Source organism: Actinia tenebrosa, unplaced genomic scaffold (assembly GCF_029948245.1).
Source record: "Actinia tenebrosa isolate PJP-AT-01 unplaced genomic scaffold, QUT_ActTen_1.0 PGA_scaffold3__52_contigs__length_22856419, whole genome shotgun sequence".
NCBI lineage: Eukaryota > Metazoa > Cnidaria > Anthozoa > Actiniaria > Actiniidae > Actinia > Actinia tenebrosa.
Window position 1 is genome coordinate 12201333 of NW_028292580.1, and position 24792 is coordinate 12226124.

The following is a 24792-nucleotide window of genomic DNA, read 5'->3' on the forward strand; positions in this document are numbered from 1 at the left end:
GTGTATATTTTTCAAGATCAAACATGGTCGGTCCAAGTAAGTCAAATATTTCTCTTTTTTATCCTTTGATTTTAATCTGATGGCCAATATTTTGTTATCCGAACATTTAGAGAAGAAGAGTAAACGTATGGAGGCGAAAATGAAATATAAAATCAAGAAAAAGGTGAGAAAAAACCACCAACTTCGAGCTAAAAAACGTCTTAAAATTACATCCGTATGTTTAGAATTTTCTACAATTTATCTGTATTTTCCTTTAAACATAAGGATTAAAAGCAAGTAAAGGAAAAGTAAATACATTTTCACACATATATGAATATAAAACTCGCTGCTTTACTTCTCCTTAGGTAGCAGAACATCACAGAAAAGTACGAAAAGAAACAAGAAAAAGTGGCATTTCAAAAAGTGAGTTAAATATTTGCACTACTCGTAGGTATTAGCTCATTTCTACAAATTCGTACACAAGGGATTCTATAGAAAGAAGGAAGGGGGAAGAAGATGGTAGGGTGATAGTGATATACTGTACATTGATATATAATTTGCTATTCTGAAGTTGTGGGAAAAAACTGGATCATTAGTCAACTGGCATCGTAGTGCATCGTGGGCCTGCCAGGGGTACATTTCCAAGATGGAGATGCCAACTCGATCCGGTTTTTTCTCTACTTCCTAAAGGCCAATGCACATTAAGTTAGTTAAACCCTTAAGTTAGTTGCTACAATACTACTATTGTTTCTGGTTTCAGAACGAAAGAAGGATCCAGGGATTCCCAACCTTTATCCATTCAAGGACCAACTTCTGCGACAGATGGAAGAAAAGAAACTGAAGGTATAGTATGGATAATGTAACATTATTCATCATTCACTAATACAACACAGTTGCCAGTAATAATACCAAGCCTTCCTGTCTGTTCATCCTGAGTTGGGGTTGGGGTCAGGAGAGGGGGTCAGAGTGTCACCGTGCATGCATGATGCACCAGCAAAAGCTTGGAATCTTGCATGTATACTACAGTCATTTATTCATATGGTACCAGTACCAGTAATCCTACACTATTACTTTGTTCACTTTAAAGGATGAGGAAATAAAAAGAAAGCAAAAAGAAAAGAGATTAAGGGAAGTGAATAAAAGAAGAAACCTTTTCAATCTGCAAGAAGATGCCTTAAAAAGGGGCAAGGAGTTTGAAAAGAAGGTAATAAAAACTAGTATGAGTTCCTTTTACAATTCTGTTCAGTGACCACAATAAAAGTTGGAATTTTTTATCATGCACAGCAACTTCTACCTCAACTTGAAACTATTATTTATGAAATTTGTCTCTGAGTGGAACTTTAAAAAGGAGTATGTATTAAACTTATGGTCTTTTTTATGTCATTAGAATAATTATGTTTTCCAGTGAGCTTGCTGTGTTTGTATGATGATACCTAACTATTAATTTTGTTTTATATTGTCTTTACAGAAAGCATTAAAAGAAGGCTTAAAGGATAGTGAATATGCTATGGGAGCAAGAGCTGGTGAGATAATAAAGTTCATTTCTTTCTCTGGTTTACTTTGTAATAATGGAATTTATCTGGCTTTGAAAGGAAAAACCAGCTACAGAAGTTTAAGAGCCTATTTACACACATTTCTCTTTGTGAAAAGATTACTCCAAGAGCTACCAATTTTGCGTTATTTTCCTGTTAGAGTGAAGATATATGACCTGTGAAACAAAATATTTTAGTCAACGTATAATATTATAGTCAAATCAGTGTTTAATGTTCATATTTTCCCAACGTTATTCATGTCTTTTCTATATTATTTCCTGACTTTTCTGTTGTCCATTCCAGAAACATCATTGAAGGCCTATTACAAAGAATTCAAAAAGGTTGTAGATGCAGCAGATGTGATATTAGAAGTACTGGATGCAAGAGACCCTATTGGCTGCAGATGCCCACAGGTTTGTACCAAAAGAAATTCATATTTTATATGGGCTTCCTGTGTTTTACACAGGTAGCCCAACTGATTACAGTATTTCGATAGTTGGTGCAAGATGATATTTTTTAATAAATTTCTTTTAGGTCGAGCAAGCAGTCTTGGCATCTGGAAGTCAGAAGAAACTTGTCCTTGTTTTGAATAAAATTGGTAAGATAAATAATTGTGCATTCCTATAATTTACTATCATTCCAGCATCTTTTATACACATTCTAACATAATTCATTGTTCTACAAATTTATTATTTAATATGCAAATTTACATGTATATATTTTTGTTGTTGCATTAGATCTTATACCAAAAGATATAGCCGAGAAATGGCTGAAATATCTGAGGAATGAATTTCCGGCTGTTATATTCAAATCTTCCACACAGACCCAGAAGCAGAACTTGGTAGGCGATTCGCTTTTCTAAATCTAAAACCTATAGTAAATGAATGAGAGAATGAGTGAATGAATTGACAGAGGGATGAATGGATGAATGATAAAAGAATGGAATATTAATTTTTGTGGGTGAATTGAATACACTGAGGAAATAAGCAAAAAAAAAAAAAAAAAGAATAAATAAACGGGTGAATAGGGTGTAAGTGTGAACAAATGAATGGATGGATGAGTGAATGCATGGATGAATTAATAATTTGATGAATGAATGAGTAAATGAGTGAAAAGATGGATGTATTGATGTGTAATTGGATGTTTAAATTGATGAATAAAGAATATTTCAAAATCTCAATTATTTCAGAGTCACAGCAAGATCCCAGTTGCACTAGCCAATAAAGATGTACTTTCATCAAGTTCTTGTGTTGGAGCAGACACCCTGTTAAAACTGCTGGGAAATTACTGTCGTAATAAGGATATAAAAACAGCTATTACTGTTGGAGTAGTAGGTAGGAATATTGCTTATTATGTATAGCAGTAAAGTAATTAGTACACTTAGAGATAATTACTTTAAAGGCAAATGATCAGATGTGCTGCCAATGTTGATTACTGCGATTCTCAATATTATGCAAACTCACACATTGCAACAGCTCAATGCGAAATTAATTTTTTGCTGATGCCAGTCAAAAAATATAAAAGGTGCTGTATCAGCTGACTATTTTTGATTGACAACAGTGAGACCAAATTTCACTATGTGTGAGTAGCTTACAACTACCGGGTTAGTGTAAAATTGAAAATTGCAGTAAATGAAAATAATGTGTTGTGCTTGCAATATTATAATGCATATCGAAGTTAATTTTGGCATTGTTTCCATCTATTTTATTGATGATGTTTGTCCATTTAGGATTTCCAAATGTAGGGAAAAGTAGTATTATAAACAGTCTGAAGAGAAGTAGAGCCTGTACAGTGGGGAATACTCCAGGAGTTACTAAGTGAGTTACACACATCTTTTTTCCACCCTGATATGAAGTTATTGAAAACTGAAACTACTAATGGAATAGACATATACTGTTGGAAACTCAGAAAAAAGTCTGTGCCCCAGATAATATAGGAATGAGTTCCCTATGTTTATTCCATTAGATTCATTATTGACATAACATTCTATTAAGTGATATGAAGTTGCAAGCTAATATTAAGCTCACCCCATGCAGCATTTTTAATCTTATCATTTTACGGTAGATCTATGCAAGAAATACAGTTAGACAAACATATCAAGTTACTAGACAGCCCTGGGATAGTTATGGACACAGGGAACTCAGATGCTGCTGTTATACTTAAGAACTGTGTTAAGGTATGTAACACTCCAGTATGACCACCAGATATATGTGAGTAATAGGTCTATCCCGAATCCGCTTGACTGACAAAACAATGGTTTGAAGTCAAGACTGAACTTGATTCTTTTATTCATCAAGTTCAACCTCGACTTGAAACCATTGTTTCATGACCAGTCAAGCAAATTCGGGATAGGTCTATTCAACCATTCTATTAGCTGTGTGTGGATGCATAAACCATGGTTGAGCATTTGAGTGACAGTGTTCAAGCAATCTATTGATGCATAGCTCCTAGAATGCTACATGTATATGAAAGCATGCTCATGTCTTGATTTCTTTTTATTTTCACATAAAGATAGAGAACATTGACGATCCTATTCCTCCAGTAGAAGCCATCTTGAAAAGATGCAACAAACAACAGGTAAACATACATGCACTAATAATAAATAAATAATGATAGTAATTGAATTTAATAATACTTGACTTCCTCAACTTATTAACACTGGAAAGCAGAATTTATATCATTACTAACTAAGAAAGTCTTCCATATTTGACTGAATGTCCTCTGTTAAAGCTGTATCTCAAGCTTCAAGAGATTTACACTTTACTTATTTTCAGGTTATGGAAAAGTACTCTGTTCCAGATTACCGAGATACCAATGAGTTTTTAGCTCATCTTGGTAAACGTCTAGGGAAGCTTAAAAAAGGTAAACTTCCTACTCTTATTACAGTACAACATTCCATTGCTGCAACTTGGTTGAATATGAATGAGCTTTCACTCTTCGGTTTTTTTAGTACTCAGACTGTCCAGAATCAATTCTAAGTTCTGTTTCCTTGTTATTTCCAGGTGGAATACCAGATATTGTTGCTGCTGGAAAAACTGTTTTACGTGACTGGAACAGGTACATATTGTAACTTGCATCTGTACCATGGGATATGAATTGTTCACAGGAATATAATTTGCTGTGCCAGGAAGCCAAATTTTTGTCACAGTTTGTTTTGATTTTACTATACTGTCATGTGTACTACAAACCTGTTTATAGCTGTTTATTGGCATGTGCAATATTGTACAGGCAACTCTCATTACAGCAGACATCCTTGGACCATCACTTGATGTCCATAATAGCAAACATTCGCAATAGCAAAAATTATTATATGGTCATTTCTTTGTCAGTATTTTTGTTGGGTATTTTTCCAGTCCGTAATAACAAGGTGTCTGCAATATTGGGGTGAGGGGAGAGTTGACTGTATTTAGCAATAGTAAAGTAGGATGCCAGTAGGTTTTCAGGAGGGCATCCATAGGGGAGCAGTAGGGTGTTGGTAGGATGTCAGTAGGGTGTTGGTAAGGTGTTGGTTGGGTTTTGGAAGAGGGTCTGTAGGATGTTGGTAGAGACTTGTCTGTAGGGTTTTGGGAGAGACTTGTCTGTAGGGTTTTGGGAGAGTGTCATTAGGATGTTGATAGGTTGTCAGTATATCAATAGGTTTTTGGTGTCACATTCTTTACTCCCACTCTTACTCGTACTATTATTTACTACTACCAAGTCACAGTAACCCTAGAGTATACTTAAGGGGGCTATTTGTTTATTGTTTCCTGCAGTGGAAAGATCCTGTTCTACACCCATCCACCAGAGACACATACCATGCCAACTCATGTCTCAGCTGAAGTTGTTTCTGAATGGAGCAAAGAATTTGACCTGGTAGGGTAGAATATAACCTGCATATATATGACATTCTGTACCATCATTTTAACTATCAAATCTTGATTGTTTAGAATCGATAAATGAAATATTAAACATGTGTTCATTAATTATTTAATGTTAGGCATCTTTGCAGAAAGAAGAGGAAAATGAACTAAAAGGTATTTTTTTAAATTTCACATCTCTTTAGTTAGTTTTGTTTCATAGTATTTCCATTCAAACAATTCCTTCTTGATTTTCATCAAATCTGTTCTGTGGCTGTGCTGTCTACCATTATTTGTCGGTTAATTTAGTCTGTATTAATGGTATCGATTTCTATAAAATAAGGTGCAGGAATGGATAGCACAATGGATGATGCAATGGTCCTACAGTCAAGTGGTCCCACCAACGCTGTAACAATGGATGAAAATGAAATGGTAACACAAAGAATAATCTTCTTGATATCAGTATTATTTACAGACAAACCTACAGATAATACATTTATTATCTCAAGCTCGTTCCTTATCCAAGATTGGTTGATTTGTCTCAACCAATCAGAAGCCAGATAGTAAAATGACAGTTTATGAGTGATCACTGTAAATAATGGAAGGTGTGTATGCTCTCTGACATTGTTTTTGACATTTGTATTGTTATATTTAGGATGATGATGAAGAATTTGAAAGTGATGATGGTGAATCAGACAAAGAGGAGTCGGAAGAAGAAGAAATGGAGGAAAGTGATGAAGTAAGTAATACGTTTAATATAATCATGTTCGGTTGACCAGCGATTAAAAACGTTTCCTGAGTGTATAGATATAATATTACCTACTCTTGATACCACAGGTCCCATCTTTGATTCCCACCTGGAGCACTCACAATTTCCCCCGAGAATATTTGCTTGATGAAACACAAATTCACATGTTTATACTCTTGAATTATTCATGCCTTTGCAGGAGGCGGAGGAAGAAGACATGACTGTACTTTTATCAAATACAAAACCTTCACAGAATTCAGTTGTCAAAGAAAAAGTTCCACCAGCTGTGAGTAACGATGAAAAGAATGAATTCAACCAACAAGTAAACAAAAACAAGAAAAAGGTACTAATAAAAAATTCAATTGACCATTTGTGATGAAGCAGCAGTTAGGCGGACTCGCGAAGCGCCGGCATTGCCAAAAATCACAAGTCGAAAAACACCAGGGGGGGGGTGGGTTTTTGGAGGTCGGTAACCCGCGGAACAGGGGGTCTTGCGCGATCCGCCGGCAGCGCGAAAGGTGCCTAACTGCTGCTCTGTTGGGGTCGCAAATGGAGGGAAAGATATTCTTTAGATATACATGGCATCCGTCGACAACATTCAAAACGAAACTGTGCGCAGGCTGGGAAATCAGGTGATGGATAACTCAGATGCGGATTTTGTCCTTGCGACATTCATGGAGGGCAAGACAGACAAGACTATGAATCACGAGATGGCTGAAAGGATAATCGACAGAATGCCGGACGGTGACTACCGCTTGGAGTTGACGTTCGTGAAGTATTTGGACGGCGAGTGGGTGATAGAAAAGGGCCGTAATCCCATCAGGGCGTCTGGTAAGCAGAGTTTGTTCGTCTTGAATAAGCATACGAGACCAGGGGCATTGGAGGGAATTGACATGCTCTTCTATGAGGTCGCTTACCCGGTTACCGTTGTCATTTACGGCGCGTACGAGATTAAGGAGCCGGATGTCAGAAAGTTGCGACCAATGCGACATCCAGGTAATTGTGTCGGGAAGTTGGTAAGAGAGTTCTTCGAAGATTCCTCTCGTGGCGGCAAGCTTACGCCCAAGAGGAGAGAAGCCATCAGGAAATGGGAAAATGACACTTATAAGACTGGAGGCTCTATTGAGAACATCAAGAAGTTAGAGACGGCCTTAGAACGCCGCATACACGTGAAGGACATCACGGACGGTCTCATTTACGAAGGGACGAAAAAATATGGAGGTAGAGGTGCCCCCATAATCATCTACCAACACAATGGACACGCTTGGCGAGAACTTAGGTTCCCCAAAAAGAAGGAAACTAAGGTTTATAAAGCATCGCCGTTGGCAGAATTGGTCCACGAGAATTCCGTTTGGTTGATGGACGCGGAAGGAAGTCAGTTTATGACGCAGGATGGTACTCTTTACAGGCCTCTAGTAGAACACCAACGCATTCAAAGTGCTTGTGAAACCTTAGGGGAAGACTTCTCAGACGAGGTCCTTAGCTCTCGTAGTTTGGACTTCTTAGCCGCAAAGAAGAGGAACGGATGGAAGTCCACGCCTAAGGAATTCGCCGACATAGCCAAAGCCTGCGTAGAGCATGGTCATGGAGGTCTGTGGAACATGGAGTATGACGAAAACGAATACGTCTCCTTAGACATGAAACATTGTTACCCTGCCAGTTTTAAAGGCCTCGGGGATTGTAAGGAGTATTACGACCGCTACGGGCATCCAGACTCACAATTCTTTCGTGTGTCTTTGCCCGGTAAATACGACGCCCCAGCTACGGGGTTCGTGCGGTTGACCACGTGGAAGTTAGCAAAGGGCTTACATCCAATAATTTACGCGTGGTATGGGAAACATCTGCAGGAGAAAGAATGGATTCCCATACCCCTGCTGAAGTTTCTCGAAGAGCGCGAGCTTCTCACGTACGCAGCGCATGAAGCCATACTTTGTCACTCTGCATTTACGCAATGGCTTCCGGAGCATAACCCCACCGCCAGAATCGTCATAGGAAAGTTCACCCAAGGCGCAAAAGAAGGAGAAAAGCACATGCAGCGGCGTTTGATAACCGATGACGGAGAGTTGAGCTTCCTCGTAAAACGTGCACATGAGCAAGGAACTATGGTGTCCGTAGAGAAGTGGAATTATTTCATAGAAGGCCAAGGGGAACGGCAATGGAATGCGTTGTGTTATTACCAAGATCATCGCCCGCAATATTACCATTTGCGCGCCAGCATGCTCGCGTATGCGCATATTAATCTATTGTCAATGCTGTTGAGGTTTGACAAAGAGGACGTTCCGCGCGTGGCCACGGATTCTTTGTATGTGAAGCCCGAAGTGTTAGAAAAAATGCAAGAGTTTTACACGGAGGACGAACTCGCGGAAAGTGGTCAATGGCGTATAAAAGATGAAGAGATAAAAGCCTGGAGAGAACGTGTGGAATACCACGGGGAACACGTAAAAGGTGCCACCGTCCCCACCGTGGAGCCATTGCCATCCGTCGACGACCCCATTTCTTACCAACGCTTTTCGTACCTGTACGGGCCGGGAGGCAGCGGTAAGACCACCAGGGTTTTGGAATTATTTCCTCGCGTGAAGGTGTTAACGCCGACACACCGCCTTGAAAGAGAATTGACGGAGATGGGTTACGATGCGCAAACGTACCACAGCTTCTTTCGCTGGAACGGTCAAAAGTGGGTGCCGGAAGCAATACGCGACATACCCCCGGTGATATTATGGGATGAGATTTGCACCGTGCCATTAGAAATCCTGCAGGAATTTGTAGACTTCCTCCGCGGAAAGTGTCAAGTGATATTTGCTGGAGATCCATGCCAACCTCCTCCCATTTGCGGAGAAATGCCCCATAAATGGTTAAAAGGAATGGTAGACCATGCAGAGGAAATCAACGCCGACTACCGCAGCAAGGATCAAGTAAGAAACTTAAAGGCGGAACTTCGGGGCCTCAGTGACGCCGAGCAAAACAAGACGCTGCGTAAGCATGTACGAGCGAAGTCTTACGAGGACTTCCTTACCGCGTGGCATCCAGAGGATTTGGTGTTGAGCAGCAAGCGCGCAGCACAATCGCGAATACAGAAAGATCTATTAAAAGTGCACCGCGAAAGATTTCCGGGCCATTTGGTGCCCGTTTGCTACAAGCCTCGCGATACCCGCATGCAGAAGAGAGACGTGTGGGTGCCGGGCACCGACGTCCAACTGCAGAACGCGGTAACGCACGATAAAGCCTGGGTGCCTATGGGAAAGGTTGAAAAAATAACCTCCCATCCAGATTGGCGCTTGGGATATTGTATGACAGTCCACAGCGCGCAAGGGCTTACCATAAAAGAAACCTTATGGATCATAGACCAGCGGTTATGTTGGAGTAACCTTATCTACACTGCCGTAAGCCGTGTGGAGTATGCCAAACAGTTGCGGAGGGCTTGGGGTCCGCAATTGCGTTACGATAAAACGCCAGAAGATATAGCAAAGGAGAACATTGCTAAGAAACTCCTTCGCTACAAGCGGCACGACGAAGAAAAAAATATGACGTTCGACCTATGCGTGGACGACGTCTATAAGAAAGGGGCAAGGTGTGCCAAATGTAACATACCTCTACTATGGAGGTTTGACCCAAATGACGATCAGCAGTTCTCCGTGGATCGCATAAATAATAAGCGCGGGCATTGCAGAGGCAACGTAAGACTGACATGCCTAGAGTGTAATCGGGCGCGTGGTGCTGCGCTACTCTGAGTCTTTGGGGACCATGAGCAGCTCTTCCTTGACAAATCCACGACTTGGGCCATTTAGGTAATACAACACGGGTTGCCCTTCCTTGGTGACGGACTTCGAAATCTCATACGTTTCCAGGGACCAGTTAGGATCCGTGGCTCTCTTACTGCCACCTTCGAGTTCCCCCGGCTGATAGAGGTATCTGACCACTATGTCGCGGGGGAGCTTTTTTTCCTTCAGTCCGACCGCCCTCGAACTTCTGACGTAGGACTTGTGTTCCACGTGTTTCTTTTTTATGGCATCCTTGGGTTTCATTCCCGTAGCCCTGGCCGCCTCGTTGTTCAAAGCCGCGACGACCTGGGGGAGCCGCTGTGTCCATTCCCTGTTGCGTTTGGAGGGATCTTCCAGCTCTTTCCAATACTGGTACCCAAAGAGACGCTCGGCCAGGGTTTTATTGAATCTTTCGACTATGCTCTGACCCCTGTGGTACTCGGCTTCAGCTCTCCTAATCTTGGTGTCGTGGTCTTTCAGGGTCTTGGTAACCACGCCCATAAACTCCGTCCCCGCATCCACTTGCAGCAGCTTAGGCCATTTCAAAACGCGCTTATAAATCCTACCTAGGGCTTCTGCGACTTCCCCAGAATCCTTGCTGGTTATGGGTTCGGCGTCCTTATATCTGCTTGCGATATCAACTACGGTCAAAGCGTACCTATAGGTCTTTCTTCTCACCGTGTCGTGCGGTAAGAAGAGCAAATCTGCCTGATGAACTTCATTGGGGGTATTTACGGTAAAGCTGGGCCTGGGAATGTACTTGGGCACGGGAAGATAGACCTGCCAGAGGGTTTGTTTTTTCAACCAGTTCTTAGCCGTTTCATCTGATACCCTGGCCACGGTCGCGAGTTTCTTGATGGCCGACGCTCCTTTCCAATAGCCTTCGGGCCCATAGTAAATCCTTTTGAGTTTGTCCTCTACGCGGCCCATTATATGAATTCCAAAACGAGATTGATCTTGCGTCCGTTGAAATCCACCGTCTTTCCGTCCGCCTTAATGGTGATGTTTATGCTTTCTACCAAATTAGACAAGTCATAGCACAAAGAAATGGGAGCGTATTCTACCAGGTCAAATGGATTACCTTTGGGCAGAAACTTGGACATAAGAGAAGACCTTTCTCCATTGCTGTAACTATTGACCAAGTCGCAATAAACTTCGTAAGAGGATGCGACTTTCCATTTTACATCATATGTACTGCCGCTATTTATCGTGGTACTAGTAAGGCCCAGGAGTTCTACCAATGAACTGTCCTTTAAATTAGCGCTTCCACTATTTTTCTTGAATTTCATTTCATGGGGTAATCCTGTGGTAAGAGTATATCCATGCTTTGCTAGCTCCTTAGCCAGCGTTATGGGGGTGTAATGGGAATCTGGTAACTTTGGCTTGGTGCCGGAAGTTCCGACGACAAAGCCATTGACTAAATTATACCAAGAATTGTACAAAGAGCAACTAACCAACCGAACCCTTTCCGCGCAGGATGGGGGGATTCAAGTAAGTGGTAAAGTCATTCTTGTCGCTTTCCAAAAAGACGATCATTATATTAGGGGCATTTTACAATGCCCACGCCAAAGCTACGCCTCCCGCCAGCCCTGCGACTCCTACAAAGACCAATTCATTGTCTTTTTGTTTCTTAGAAGGCTGGTAGTAATTCTTAAACTGAGGCTTTCTCATTCTAAAGTCGGGGTGCGCCTGTGCATAAAGTCTAAAGGCGTAGTCCGTATTTTCGAAGTTCTTATCCGCCTGCATCTTGTCTTGGTAGTTTTTGTCCAACCAATCCCTGTAAGCTTGTCTTTTTTCATTCCAAGCCGCCACGTCTCGCTGATATTTCTCCAGCGCTAAGTCGTGCCTCTTCCTCTCAGCGGCTAAATCTCCGCTGCGATCACCTCTAACTAATCTATCCAAATACTGACCACCATAATTAGCTCCAGTGAATGCTAAGGCTGCAATGACTCCACCTGCAAGCAAACTGGCCATTTATATATTACGCCGTAGGGAGGTACTTTTCCTTCCGTAGGTAATCCTTTAGCATGATAGCCCCGCCTACGGCAGCGGTCATTTTAGCAAAATTAGCGAAGCTCTTGCTTGGGTCTTCAGTAAAGTCTTCTTTGAGCACTTTCTTACCCACCCAACCAATACCCGCAACGATGGAAGTAATGATAGCTGCTTCTTCAACAGTTTTCAACAACGCGGTCGACATTATATTACAAAGCGAGAAGGTTATTACTCCATTTCAGGGATTTTGCTTTTTCTAACCTCCACAGGTGCGTGATATGTTGGTGGTTCTACCTTTTTCGTAGCCCGCCATTGTAAGTAGAGGCTGCCTGCTGCTATAGCGACTCCTAACGCGCCAATGACGTATCCCGGATTCCAAAAGGATCCCTCTTCTTTTTCCTCCACCTTTTCTTCTTTTTTGGCTTTGTTCTTTTTATTCATCTCCGCGAGCTTCTTCCCCGCGGCAACTCTGCCTGGAGATTTAGCCTTGGTAATCTTCTGCTCGGGTTGCTCTGCCTTCGACTCTGGTTCACTCATTTATATCTAAGGACTTGATAAGTACTTGAGAATGACTTGGGAATGACTTGACTAAGTACTTGACAATGACTTAAGGACGACTTGACAACGACTTGACTAAGTACTTGACAATGACTTAAGGACGACTTGACTAAGTACTTGACAATGACTTAAGGACGACTTGACTAAGTACTTGAGGCGACTTGACTAAGTACTTGAGGTGACTTGACTAAGTACTTACGAATGACTTGACTAAGTACTTGAGGCGACTTGATCAGGTACCTCAGTAAGTGCTGCCTGGAAGACCTTTTCGACTTCTCTGTCCTTCTTGAAGTCCTTCCAAGAGGCACCAAAGGTGCCCGCAAGTTCCTTCAAGTCGACATGCTGAGCTACGTGCAAAGCCACAGAGGCGACTGCCATTAACTTACCACACTTTAAAGACAACCACCCACAGGTTATCTTAAGTTCTTGGGCGATGACATAGTCCTCGCTTATGTCCTTCCGCAGTTGCTCCACGTCGTCTATGGGCAGTGCAAGTCCAAGCAATTTAGTTGCAAGTCGGATAGCGGAGTCTGCTACGGCGTCCGTGGTCTTACTTGCAAGGGCAGCCTCGTACCTCTTATGGAACTTTTTGACTTCCTCTTCTGACAACTTATTAACCTGCTCATGGGTAAGTTCCTTGCCTATCATTTCTTTGCACTTCCCCGAAGACACAAGGATGTTAAGTTGTTCCTTAAGGTTACTTTCATCTAGCTGCGTGGGAACTTCATCTATCAACTGCTCAATGTCCATATATGTTAATGGAATACGGAAACCTCAAAGAGAAGATCATTTTGGAATGTTGGTGCGTCTTTAAATGCCGCATGTATTCGTGTAACTGTTCCTTGGATATCTCACCCCCATAGTCGCTTAAGATGGTTTCCAGGTCACTCCGGCTCGGAGTATAAAATACGACAAGTGAACCTATGTTTTCCCTAAAAGGCTTAGAGACGCTGGTAAGCTGCTGGGAAAGCAACCAAACGCTGATATTGTCATGTCTACCGCTGAAGGCGAGTTTAACGAGCTCGGAGGTGCGTCTTTTTACGTCGTCCCCGCAGGCAATGTCATCCAGTATGAGTAGTGTCTGCGTATCTTTAGGGAATTGCTTGTGCCAGAACTTCAAATGGCTGGATAACTCATTAGGGTCTAAGATATCCACAAAGAAGTCGTCATCTTTCACTCCTATGCCCGTCCAGGTGCGGTTATTCACGTAGGTGGGGCATAATAGCACTATGTAGTCGAAACGGTATCTAAAGGGTCCTAATAGCTGCTCTACCACGAACTGGGTCTTTCCGCAGCCGGTGGGTCCTACTATCAGAGCATTGCAGGGAATATGGTTCGGATCCATTATATATACGATGGACCCAGTGGAAGCAGTAAGAAGGATTGCCGCCGACGCAAAAGATAAAAGAGACACCATAGAAATGCAAAGGGAGGAGATCGATCGGCTGCGGGAGCGCGTGCAGGAATTGTATGATGAAATGTGCAGCCTGAAGCGCGCGGAAAGGTTTGGCGCGCTTTTGACGATGGCCGGTTGGGTAAAAGAAAGCGTGCAGGACTTTATGCGATATCCGCTGTAGAGCTGTTTAAAAGACACTTCAGAATGTTAAAGATAAGGTTGTTAAATTGTTAAAGATGTGTGCGTGTGCTGTTTAAAAGACACTTCAGAATGTTGAGTATAAGGTTGTTAAATTGTTAAGGATGTGTGCGTGTGCTGTTTAAAAGACACCTCAGAATGTTAAAGATAAGGTTGTTAAATTGTTAAAGATGTGTGCGTGTGCTGTTTAAAAGACACCTCAGAATGTTAAAGATAAGGTTGTTAAATTGTTAAAGATGTGTGCGTGTGCTGTTTAAAAGACACCTCAGAATGTTAAAGATAAGGTTGTTAAGGATGTCTTGCATGTTACTTCTAAAAGACACCTAAGAATGTTAAGCGTATGGTTGCCAAATTGTTAAGGATGTCTGCATGTGTCGTTTAAAAGACACCTTAGAATGTTAAAGATAAGGTTGTTATATTGTTAAAGATGTGCTGTTTTTATTAAGAATGGGATTTACACAAACCTTATTCTGAGACATCTCTTAAAATAGTAGTCTTAACAATATAACAACCTTATACTCAACATTCTAAGACATCTTTTTTTCTTTTAAACAGCATCCTTAACAATTTAACAACCTTATCTTTAACATTCTAAGACATCTTTTTTTCTTTTAAACAGCATCCTTAACAATTTAACAACCTTATCTTTAACATTCTAAGACATCTTTTTTTCTTTTAAACAGCATCCTTAACAATTTAACAACCTTATCTTTAACATTCTAAGACATCTTTTTTTCTTTTAAACAGCATCCTTAACAATTTAACAACCTTATCTTTAACATTCTAAGACATCTTTTTTTCTTTTAAACAGCATCCTTAACAATTTAACAACCTTATCTTTAACATTCTGAAGTGTCTTTTAAACAGCACACGCACACATCTTTAACAATTTAACAACCTTATACTTAACATTCTAAGACATTTTTTAAATGACTCATACATCTTTAACAACCTTATACTTAACATTCTTAGGTGTCTTTTAAAAGACACATACATCTTTAACAATTTAACAACCTTATACTTAACATTCTTAGGTGTCTTTTAAAAGACACACGCAGACATACTTAACAATATAACAACCTTATACTCAATATTATGAAGTGTCTCTTAAACGCAGCTGTATGCTCCAGTAGACCTGTTTTAAAAGACACTGCAGAATGTTAACAATAAAGTTAAAAATACGTTATATTGTGGTTAAGGTACACTTAAGTATAAATGAACTGTTCAATGTGTAAAAAGGTGTTCAGCACCAAGCAAAGACTACAATACCACGTTCGTCGTGGCGTTTGCACAAAGAAACCAATTAGTAAAGTTTGTAAGGATTGTGGTAAAGAATTCAGCACCGTTCAAAAGATGCGACAACATCAAGACAAACGCATTTGTGGGCTTTGCAAGGGCTGTAATAAGGAATTCCCTAACACCTCCGAGCACCTGAAAAGGGGCGTCTGTGAACAAAGCAGACAGTGTAGTTTCTGTAATAAGATACTAAGCAGTCGTCAACGTTTACAGACGCATCGGAAAACACATGAAGTCAACTATCGATTTCTCTTTGGGAGCTACGACTTGGAAGGCGTGGATTGCTACCAATGTGCGGATATGATGAGTCGCTGCCCGCATAAAGAGGATTACTTAAGGAATCGCATAGATTACCATAAGAAGATAGTCCGTACTTTCCCCTCTTTCGAACGCGCAGAAGGCGTTCCGTGGACTAAAAGGGAGTATTGGAGGCAGGAGTGCGATCGTTGTGGTTGCATCAGAGAAGAGGAACATATCTTCAACTGCCTCGACAAATAAGCGTCCTTAACAATATAACAACCTTATACTCAACATTCTGAGACCCTTTTAGAATGGGGTTTGCGCAAACCCCATTCTTATTCTCATTTATTATTAAGGATAATGAATAAAAATAAGAACCCCTTTAAAGGTATATGCTAGCCTACGCAGCCGCCTTCTTAGGAGGATTCCTAATCACCCTTTCAATATATGGACTGTATTACGTGCGAACTACCAGCCGATTGCATTACGCCGCCGCGTAAAAAATACACCTGCCTTCATTGCGGCAAGGTATTTCTCGAAGGATCCCATTGGTGCTCCGCGGCAGACATTACGAATGCAGAGGACTCTCAGGCTCATACTTGACTACGTCAAATACCCACCTGCCATCCTTTTTACCATGACTCATAACATGGGTAACATCCTGCCCTTCGATGGCGTACCTTATCCTATCGGGCGCCCAAAGGGTGTATGTTCTTTTTTTATTCTTTAAGACCAAACGCAGGCGGTCCGAGTCTTCAAAGACCACATAATTCTTTATCTCGTAGATTTCCCCCACCACCAAATCGCGCCAGTGCGTTTGTATGAACTTTAACTCGTTAAATTTATCCTTGTCCATATATTCTATGAAATATCTTTAAGTGTGTTGCCAAAGTCTCCGAGGTTTTAAAACCCTTACAACACCACCTGCAGGGAATTCGTAGGTGTTCAGCATATGCTGTGATCTCCCTGCAAATGACATCGTAGTCGCTGCTTATGAGCACCTTATAGCCGTTTTCTTCATACCTCTGTAAGAGCAGTTGCTGATCCTCAGATAACCTGCCATTGCCTTTTGGAGTCTTTAGCTCTATGCAGAATCCACAGTAATGTGTGTGCGCGTTCAAGATCATTAAGTCGGGTTGACCGCGTTGATATCCTTTCTGCCAGCACTTTATACGTTTGCCGTCCGAATCCTGCAGTTCGCCTAGACCAGGGGCTATGAGCATTTGGGGGTAAAACTTGCGGATGTAGTCCACCACCTTTTTATGCAGGTCGAACTCATTTTCTATTTTGAATACCAACTTGTTTGGACCGTCAAAGCGCTTGTCTATTGCATATTTACCCGTCTTACGCAGCGCGGGTAGGACTTCCTCAAAGACCCAATCACGAAACTCCACAGCTTTGGGTAGTTTGGAGCTAAATATCAGTTCGTACAAACCAGGTTCGGATATAAACACGGCATTTGGTTGCGTAGTAAAGGAGCGGTGATTCGCAGCCCCTTGTAGATTAACCCATCTTTTCTGGTATTTCTCAGATACGTGTGCTCTAATTGCATCTCTAGGGCGCTCATAGCCCAACGCCAAAGCCACCTCCTTCGCTTTGAAGTACAAAGTTTCGCCTTGCACTATGCATTGCAGTTTCGTACCGTTGTTTTCAAATATTTGCAGCATTGTATATCTAAGAAATATTTTAACCCTAATATGCAACACTTTTAAGTTGGTTCATTTCCACGCTCAGTTGCGCGTCAGACACGACGAAGACGTAGCAGTTTATATTATCGCCGTCGCCGGCACTGGTGTTCTTGGTGCGCTTGATCTCCAATGTTATGCCATCCTGGGTGTTTACTAGACGTAAACCCTGACCATGCAGGTCTTCGTCGTTAATGGTGCGCATATCAATCCACAGCGTGTACTTATCCTTAAAGAATTCCTCGGGGCTAATTTGGTCGCCAAACTTACGCTTTGCCTCCCTGTAAACGTCTGCGGGCTTTATTCCCTGCGAGTAGACCTTGTTTGGAACGCCGTTGATATTCACGTTGACGTTGGTAATGTTGGGGTTGTGGAAGGCTTCAGAGTCGCGCTTACCGGCCTCATAGGGTTTGGCAAACACCAACATCAGCCCCGTGAGACTTCTTCGGGGGAGGTTAATGCTTTGGTTGATAACCTCATCCGTCTTATCCAAGAAGCTAAACGTCTTGGACATCACTACGTGGTCGTAAAGGAATGCCTTTCCGGAGCTGTATTCCATGCCGGCGCTACGTGCTAAATCTTCGCTGTACACGGTTTCGTACTGTAATTCTAGATTAGTGATAGAATAAGGATCAACAGTCCCGCTAATTGCGCTGTCCATGCCTCCAATGACGTTCGTAGTGTCCGCCAGGGTTACTTCAAACTGCAACTCTGCCAATTGTCTGGGGTAATACACGCCATGGTTTGTAATTACTTCAAAGTCCAAAGGGATAACGTGTTTGGTACCGTACGCAGTTACTACCCTTGTTGCGTCTGCTACTGCGGTCGCATCGCCGGAGTCAGTAGGCGCCGGGTTAGTGTCGCTGCGAAGCTGACGTAGGGTAACGCTTCCAATTCCCTGCTCTACCTTCTGCGCACGGTCAAAGGCTGTTAGCCACAGATCCTTATACGTGGCGTACAAATCATACCTATTTAAGTCTAAGAGGGATTCCCCGGCAAACTTAATTCTCATCTTAGAGACGAGGTTCCTACCCACATTATTGACGGTATAGCGCTTGTCCTTGGTGCTTGGTTGTATTGCTAGGTCAAACCTTAAAGCCAGGGTGCCAGGAACCAATACTAGGTTATCCGTTAGGCGGGGAACGCCCACATACAGCGTTTCTCCAGGTTTAGCGCTGCTGGGCGTGAATGTGACCCGGTGAAAGGTGCGTTCTGCTTTCAGCCCGCCAACCTGCTTAGGTAATACGTTGGGATTTAACTTTGAGCTTATCATATATAATGGAAGTAGAAGGAACGGATTTTGATCCCATTACCGAAGAAGGTCAAGTTGATATTAATGACGAAGAATACGAGTCTTTACTTCCTAATGACAATGTAGACCCCCGAGGCCTTTTTGAGAAATTGCTGAACAAGTATGGCGTCAGGGCCAGCGATGCTATGCGTTCTTTGAGAGATAAATTCAAGTCTAAGAACCCCCACACGCCCATTCCAGAATACTTACAAATGGAATCCCTTGGCGTGCGGTCGGACTTAATGGCGGACCTCATCGAGGACCTAAGGGAGCGATACCCAAACATAAACCTGGCTCTCTTAGACATCCAAATAGGAGACAAAGGGCAAGTTCAAGTTAGAGAATCGGGTAGGGAAAAATGGCACGACCTGTATCAAAGGAAGAATTCCCACCTGCTTAATAACCAGCTTCCAAAAGGAGTCACAAATGCGCTGGGAGCGCCCAACTTGACGATGCTAAGCACTTCGACTCAAAGGGATACAGAAGTTGCCAGGGAGGCCTTTGTTAGTCGCCTTTCACTGCCGGGTAGCGAAGATGCCCTCAGATCTGCAATAAGACTGCAAGAGGAGCGTCAAGAAAGACTTAGCCAATTGGGGAGCGACGAGACTGCTGAAAAGGAAGCACTTAAGAAGGAAATACAGGAAAATAACATAACCATTGATGACCTTACGCGACAACTCGACTACGTAACCAAGGAAGAAGGCGGTATCGTCAGTCGCTTCGAAGCCGTCCAAGAGGAAAACCAAGCATTGCAGGAACGTATAAGAGAATTGGAAGACGAATTCATTAAACAAAATAAACTAACTACTAAGAGCCATGCCGACGAAATCGTAGACTTTAGGAATAGACTTTCTAAGGCATTGGACGAAAAAAGCGACGCAAGGAATCAGCTAAGGGCTGCTTTGAATGAAGCGGCGGGAAAAGACACGGAACTACAGCGCTTAGGACAAGAATTAATGGAGTCTGTTGACAGAGAAAGGCAATTGATGGTGGACAAGGCAGTGGCGGAGGAACAAATACGGCAACTTCGACAGGCCGTCGAAGACTTGGAGTACGAAATAGATCGACAGCGAGTAATAATCGAAGATCAAACTCGCCCTGAAGAAGAAAGGGAGGCAGCCCAAAAGGAAGTAGAAACCCTTCAGGAAAGACTGGCGGAATTACAAACGCAAATAGAAGGTAAGGAAAAGGAGCTGGGGCTTACCACCAAGGAAAAGATAAAAAGAGCCCTTTTGAAGTATGGCGTTCCACTGGCATTTGCGGTTGCTATTTCGAGCGTAGTAGGAGTCATCCTATCCACGCTTAAGGCTACGGGCGCGGGCGTAAAGAAATTAGGCAGTGGGCTGACGGACTTGGGAAAAAAGATGGCAGCCGGTCTTCCTGGGCTGCTGGGTTCGGTTGTTTCCTTGGCACTTAGGGCCGGCGGAGAACTGTTGAAGTTCGTGGGGAATAACATTTGGATCTTGGTTGTCGCTATTGGGGTGGTACTCCTGAAGAAGATTCGGGGATGATCTTATCCTTGTATGTTATGTCGGGCTTATCGTCGTCGGCCGCCCGAGGTGTTCTCGACTGGGGATAAGTAAAGATAGTATTCGCGCCGCCCTGATAATGCGGAACTAGTGGTATAGCGGTCATAGTACTAATGGTCTTATGATGCCAGGTCCTGTCGGGGGTGTTAGCGTATCCGTCCGTGCTATTTATGAAAGCATAATAACCAAGATTGCTACTACCGTCAGGGTAAATCTGTAACTTAGCATACTTACAATTGACTACCATTTGAAACGTAGCCACGTAAAACGCCTCATTACTAAATGGATATGGCTGCGCTGAGAAATGAGTAGGACTTCGATTGTTGGTCGATGCCCTATAAGGGGCTAAAGGCTCATCGTTCTCGTCAACCAACCTAAACCCTATGATTCCCGCCCGCCCCGAGGTAACGATAATACTACAAACGATCAACGCAAGACCTCCAACTTCAACCCACATCCCAATATCGAGCCAGGTGTGATCAGTATACCGCTCATCCCTTAAGTAATAAGCGTAATGGGCTTCCTTCCAATGTGGATTCATATATTTCAGCAAATAAATTTGCTTCTAAAGGCTAAGCACCGTAAGAGTGCTTATGGTCTCGTGGTTATAGGTCGTATCCCTTTGATTTTCTATGCTATTTACGCAAACGCTCCCAGTGTCGTCTACGCGTATTTGCAGCTTTACCTTCCCATGGCAATCAGCAACCATGTGAAAAGTCCAAGTCGTAAGATTCTCAGCGCTATTCGTTGGCGGCTCTACGGAGAAATGCACAGGCTCCCTGTTGTTTGTCTTATTTCTCATAGGCTGCAGTACGCCATTCTCATCCAGGAACCTAAAGCCGACGTTGGCATGGCTGCTCGTACCAATGCAAATACTACAAAGGATTAACTTCTTTCCTGAGTAGTTCAAGTCTACAGACATGCCCGTGACATCAACCCAAGATGCCTGGGTGTATTTTTTCTCGCCTGTGTAAGTCGTATAAACACAATCTACTCCAGCTACGTAGGGGTTGTTCATCGCCATATATAATAGCTCAGACCAATGCTTGCAGCTGCTAAGCCGGCTTTTAGTAAGTCATGGTCATATTCCTCGGTAACCTTCTTTACTGGTTTCTTTGGTGGCTTTTCTACATGCGCCTTCTTTGATGGTTTTTCTACGTGCTCCTTCTTTGGCTTCTCCACGAAATGGGGAATGTTCCTAAGAGTGTCAGAGTTCACGTCATTCACCCCAAACTTCATATCCTTAGTAGCTCGTTGAAGTTTGTTGTTGTAACCCACGACGGAATCGGCGTTGATGACCAAATTACTTGGCATTAACCAACAACCAGGACTCAAGGCATAATCCAGTCTAACCTTTGATTGCTGCACCGCAAGTTGATATCTTTGAACTGACTTAGAAATCTCATTCTCGATAACAGCGCTTTCGAAGAGAACGAGGAATACTTGTTGGGTTTCCTGTGACGCACCGGAGGCACTCACGATAGGGCTGCGGGTGCTAACTTGCGCGCCTAGAGCGCAATAGACGAAGGCTTCAATACTCCTGTTAATCCTTGCTAAATTCTTCAAACCAATACCCTTCGCGGCAACAAATGGCGCCCACGGATGGGTTTCTTTGCTTTCAATGAAGTAAATTAAAGTACCCTTTGATGCTTTACCGCCAAGGTCTGAGAATTCCCATTTGCTCGGATACCCCATACCAGCCCTTTCTATGCTAGCTCCTACATATGCTGCATAAGTGTAAGTTTCTCCGAGGCCGTGTGCGGCACCTTCTTTATTACGAAAGTCAGGGTTTGAAAGCCCAAACTCGTTTTTTAAACGCTCCCATGCGACTTTATCGTATTTATTATCCTTCGCGTTAAAGATATTATCACTTGGTAGAGGCGCTCCTAGTTCAAACAATATTCTGCGGATGGTAAAGGCAACGTGGAATCTCAAAAATGGAATATGCAACATATCCATGGCCACACCGCATCCTTTCGTCGCAGCCCAAACAGCAAAGTTCAACTGCTGCGGCCAATACCGCATGTTAGGCCCTGCCAGCCATTCTCTGGCTTCCTTGCCTGATGTATGCTTCATGCGGGTTTCTCTGAAGATGTCTCTAATCTTTATCTTAAATGCCGCTTTACCTACGGGTATTTCTAAAGTGGTAACCAACCCAGTAAAGTCCTTCGTGTCTTTATTATCGTAAAATGGATAATCCTCCGTTGCCGGCAGCAAATATTTCGGAAAGTTAGGCTTTGACGCTGGTTTTGGCTTTGGAGGTTGTTTGGGTGGTGGTGGTGTATAATGTGGCCGATCCTCCATATCGTTTCCAAAAGCGTCGTACATTAGTATATAATGGATGTTATACCTTCAGCACCCCCACTTTATCCTGAACTTCCTAAGGATGCCGAAAACTTTCGTCTGAATAAAGCGAACTTAATACTGGCTTACTTGGAAGGGCAAGCGAAACACTACGAAGAGGTTAGGAAAAAGTACGCCAGAGCCCGAAGCATACTACATAAAATCGCGATAACTTCCGGCTCCATGTCCGTGGCGTTAACAGGCACTGGCGTTGCTACTTCGCTTACAGGGCCTGGAATAGTCGTTGGCGTTCCTTTGGCAAGCGTTGGAGCTGTCTGCGGCATTGTTTCCGCTGTTACGACAGGCATCATAAAGCAATTGTCCGGTAAGATATCCAAGCACGACACTCATATAGCCCTGGCAAGAGCAAAGGCTAACACCATTGCCGACTTAGTCTCCAAGGCTCTGCAGGACCGCCGCATAGACGACGCGGAGTTTTCTTTGATCCTCGCGGAGGAAAAGAAATACGGAGAATTAAAGTCAGGCAATAAAAAAACCATAGTGAAAGATCTTTCCGAGGAATCTCGCAAAAAGATCTACCAGGAGGCAAAAGAGGAGCTCCAAAGAAAACTCGCTCAGTAGACATCTGCTTTGAAAAGAACGTAGGGGGATTTCGACTGCACATTTCATCTTCTCGGAATCCATTCTAATAGGGGGTGGTTGGGGTCTATTTTGTAAAATATTTCGTAAATTACGTCGGGGTAATAAGGAATATCCTTATCCAGCCGACAGAATAACCACTCAGCCCTTTCCATTTCTGGCACATCCGGAATTTGCTTACCGGTAATTTCTGACAAAAGATAGGGAATAGCTTTGTAATATTTCCCTAGTTTCAATTTTTTCAATGTCTTTCGTAGACTTTGTGGGGTTGGCTCTTCTAAGTGGTCTATGATTTTCTGCGTGTCTAAATATACCGGATGTAAACCTTGGATATGACTCATCCAGTCTCGGAAGTATTTTAATCTCTTATATGGCGTTTTCTTACGACCTCCATTGGCGTAATACTGCTCTTTGGTAGCATTTGGTACGGCATTACGAATATTTTTACCACACTCGTAACACTGTGCTGACGTGTCGTCTTCTATCTGCATTTTTTTACCACAACACCAAAAGGGTTCTGGCTTAGGTACGATAACTTTAGGTCTTAGACAAATTATGCAAAAGTCATTGGTGAACTTCTTACATTCATGCATCGTATATCCGACAAATATTTTAACCTCCGTTTGCAGTACCCAACAGAGCAGCAGTTAGGCACCTTTCGCGCTGCCGGCGGATCGCGCAAGACCCCCTGTTCCGCGGGTTACCGACCTCCAAAAACCCACCCCCCCCTGGTGTTTTTCGACTTGTGATTTTTGGCAATGCCGGCGCTTCGCGAGTCCGCCTAACTGCTGCTGATGATAAATCAAAGAAAACGATCCTAATTTTGTTTTGTTTGTTTCCAGGAATTTAAGCGACAGCAGAAAGAGAAAAGAAAGCGTATGTTAGAAGTCACTAATCAAACCAGTAGTGTACTGTAGCAGGTTCAATCCCTAGACTCTGCCTCAGTAGAACATGTACAGGAGTAGAGATTGTTAGGTCTCTCCCTTGATTTAAAATGGATTTTTTTCAGGTTTCTCCATTTTCCCAACCCCCCCCCCCCCCCCCCCCTCCTCCCTCCCCCATCCCTCTCCGTCACTACCACACTCACACACAAATCCTAGCTAAGTTCCACTTTTGGTCACCGATTTTGGTGCATCCAGACTTTGCTCAATCCAAAGATTGTTTCAGGGTTTGTCAAAAAATGCTCTCACTGGCATTTGGGTCACCAAGCTCATATTTCCATAGTTACTGATAATTCTCCTTTTTTTTTTTGTTCTCCAGAATCTAATCAGGGAGTTTCAATGAGGAATGATGATGATGATGACATGTATTCCTTTGATCAAGACTTTGCCTGATCACTTGAAAAAAAAATTCAAGTATAGATGGAATAAAAAGTAATAATTTTAACCTTGCATAAAGACCTCACTATTAGAGGTATTTTTCTCAATTGTATTGAGAAAAACTTATGAAATACATTTTAACAAACTGTAAAATGTTAGAAAATAAAAGTTGTTTATGAATCATATTCATTGATTTTAATTCTTTCTTTCTTTTTTTTCTTTCCTTTATTTCTTTTTTTTTTTTTTAAATAGTCGGAGTTAATGAAGTTAATAACAATATTTTCATGGTATTTTTAGCACTAAAAAGGGAAGAAGAATAAGGTAGTTTAGAGAAAGTTTAAAACACGGTTTCCAATTGATTATTTATTTACTCGTTAAGAAATGCTCTGCAATAAACATATGTATACAAAATGCAGGCATCTGCATACAGTTCCTTGGGTGCTGGATATGCATTTTTTTATGCCATTTCATTTTATGTGTTTGTATTTAAGG

General features: G+C 42.4%; 1 protein-coding gene across 4 annotated transcripts; it reads left to right on the forward strand.

Moving 5' to 3' along the window:
• LOC116290962 (guanine nucleotide-binding protein-like 3 homolog) lies at positions 1-24485 on the forward strand. 4 transcript variants are annotated; one of them, XM_089035262.1, is made up of 22 exons: positions 1-36; positions 111-163; positions 345-402; positions 740-822; positions 1067-1183; positions 1448-1502; positions 1815-1924; positions 2046-2109; positions 2249-2352; positions 2701-2845; positions 3241-3328; positions 3576-3687; positions 4023-4088; positions 4286-4373; positions 4514-4568; positions 5264-5363; positions 5488-5524; positions 5691-5779; positions 6003-6086; positions 6295-6438; positions 23824-23857; positions 24242-24485. In XM_089035262.1, the coding sequence occupies exons 1-22, from the start codon at positions 24-26 to the stop codon at positions 24313-24315; spliced, it is 1773 nt and encodes a 590-aa protein (XP_088891388.1). In that variant the 5' UTR covers positions 1-23; the 3' UTR covers positions 24316-24485. The 4 variants fall into 4 exon arrangements, with proteins under 4 accessions (XP_088891388.1, XP_088891389.1, XP_088891390.1 ...); XM_089035263.1 differs by having other exon boundaries at positions 6295-6381; XM_089035264.1 differs by lacking the exon at positions 23824-23857.
• The last annotated feature ends 307 nt before the right edge of the window (positions 24486-24792 follow it).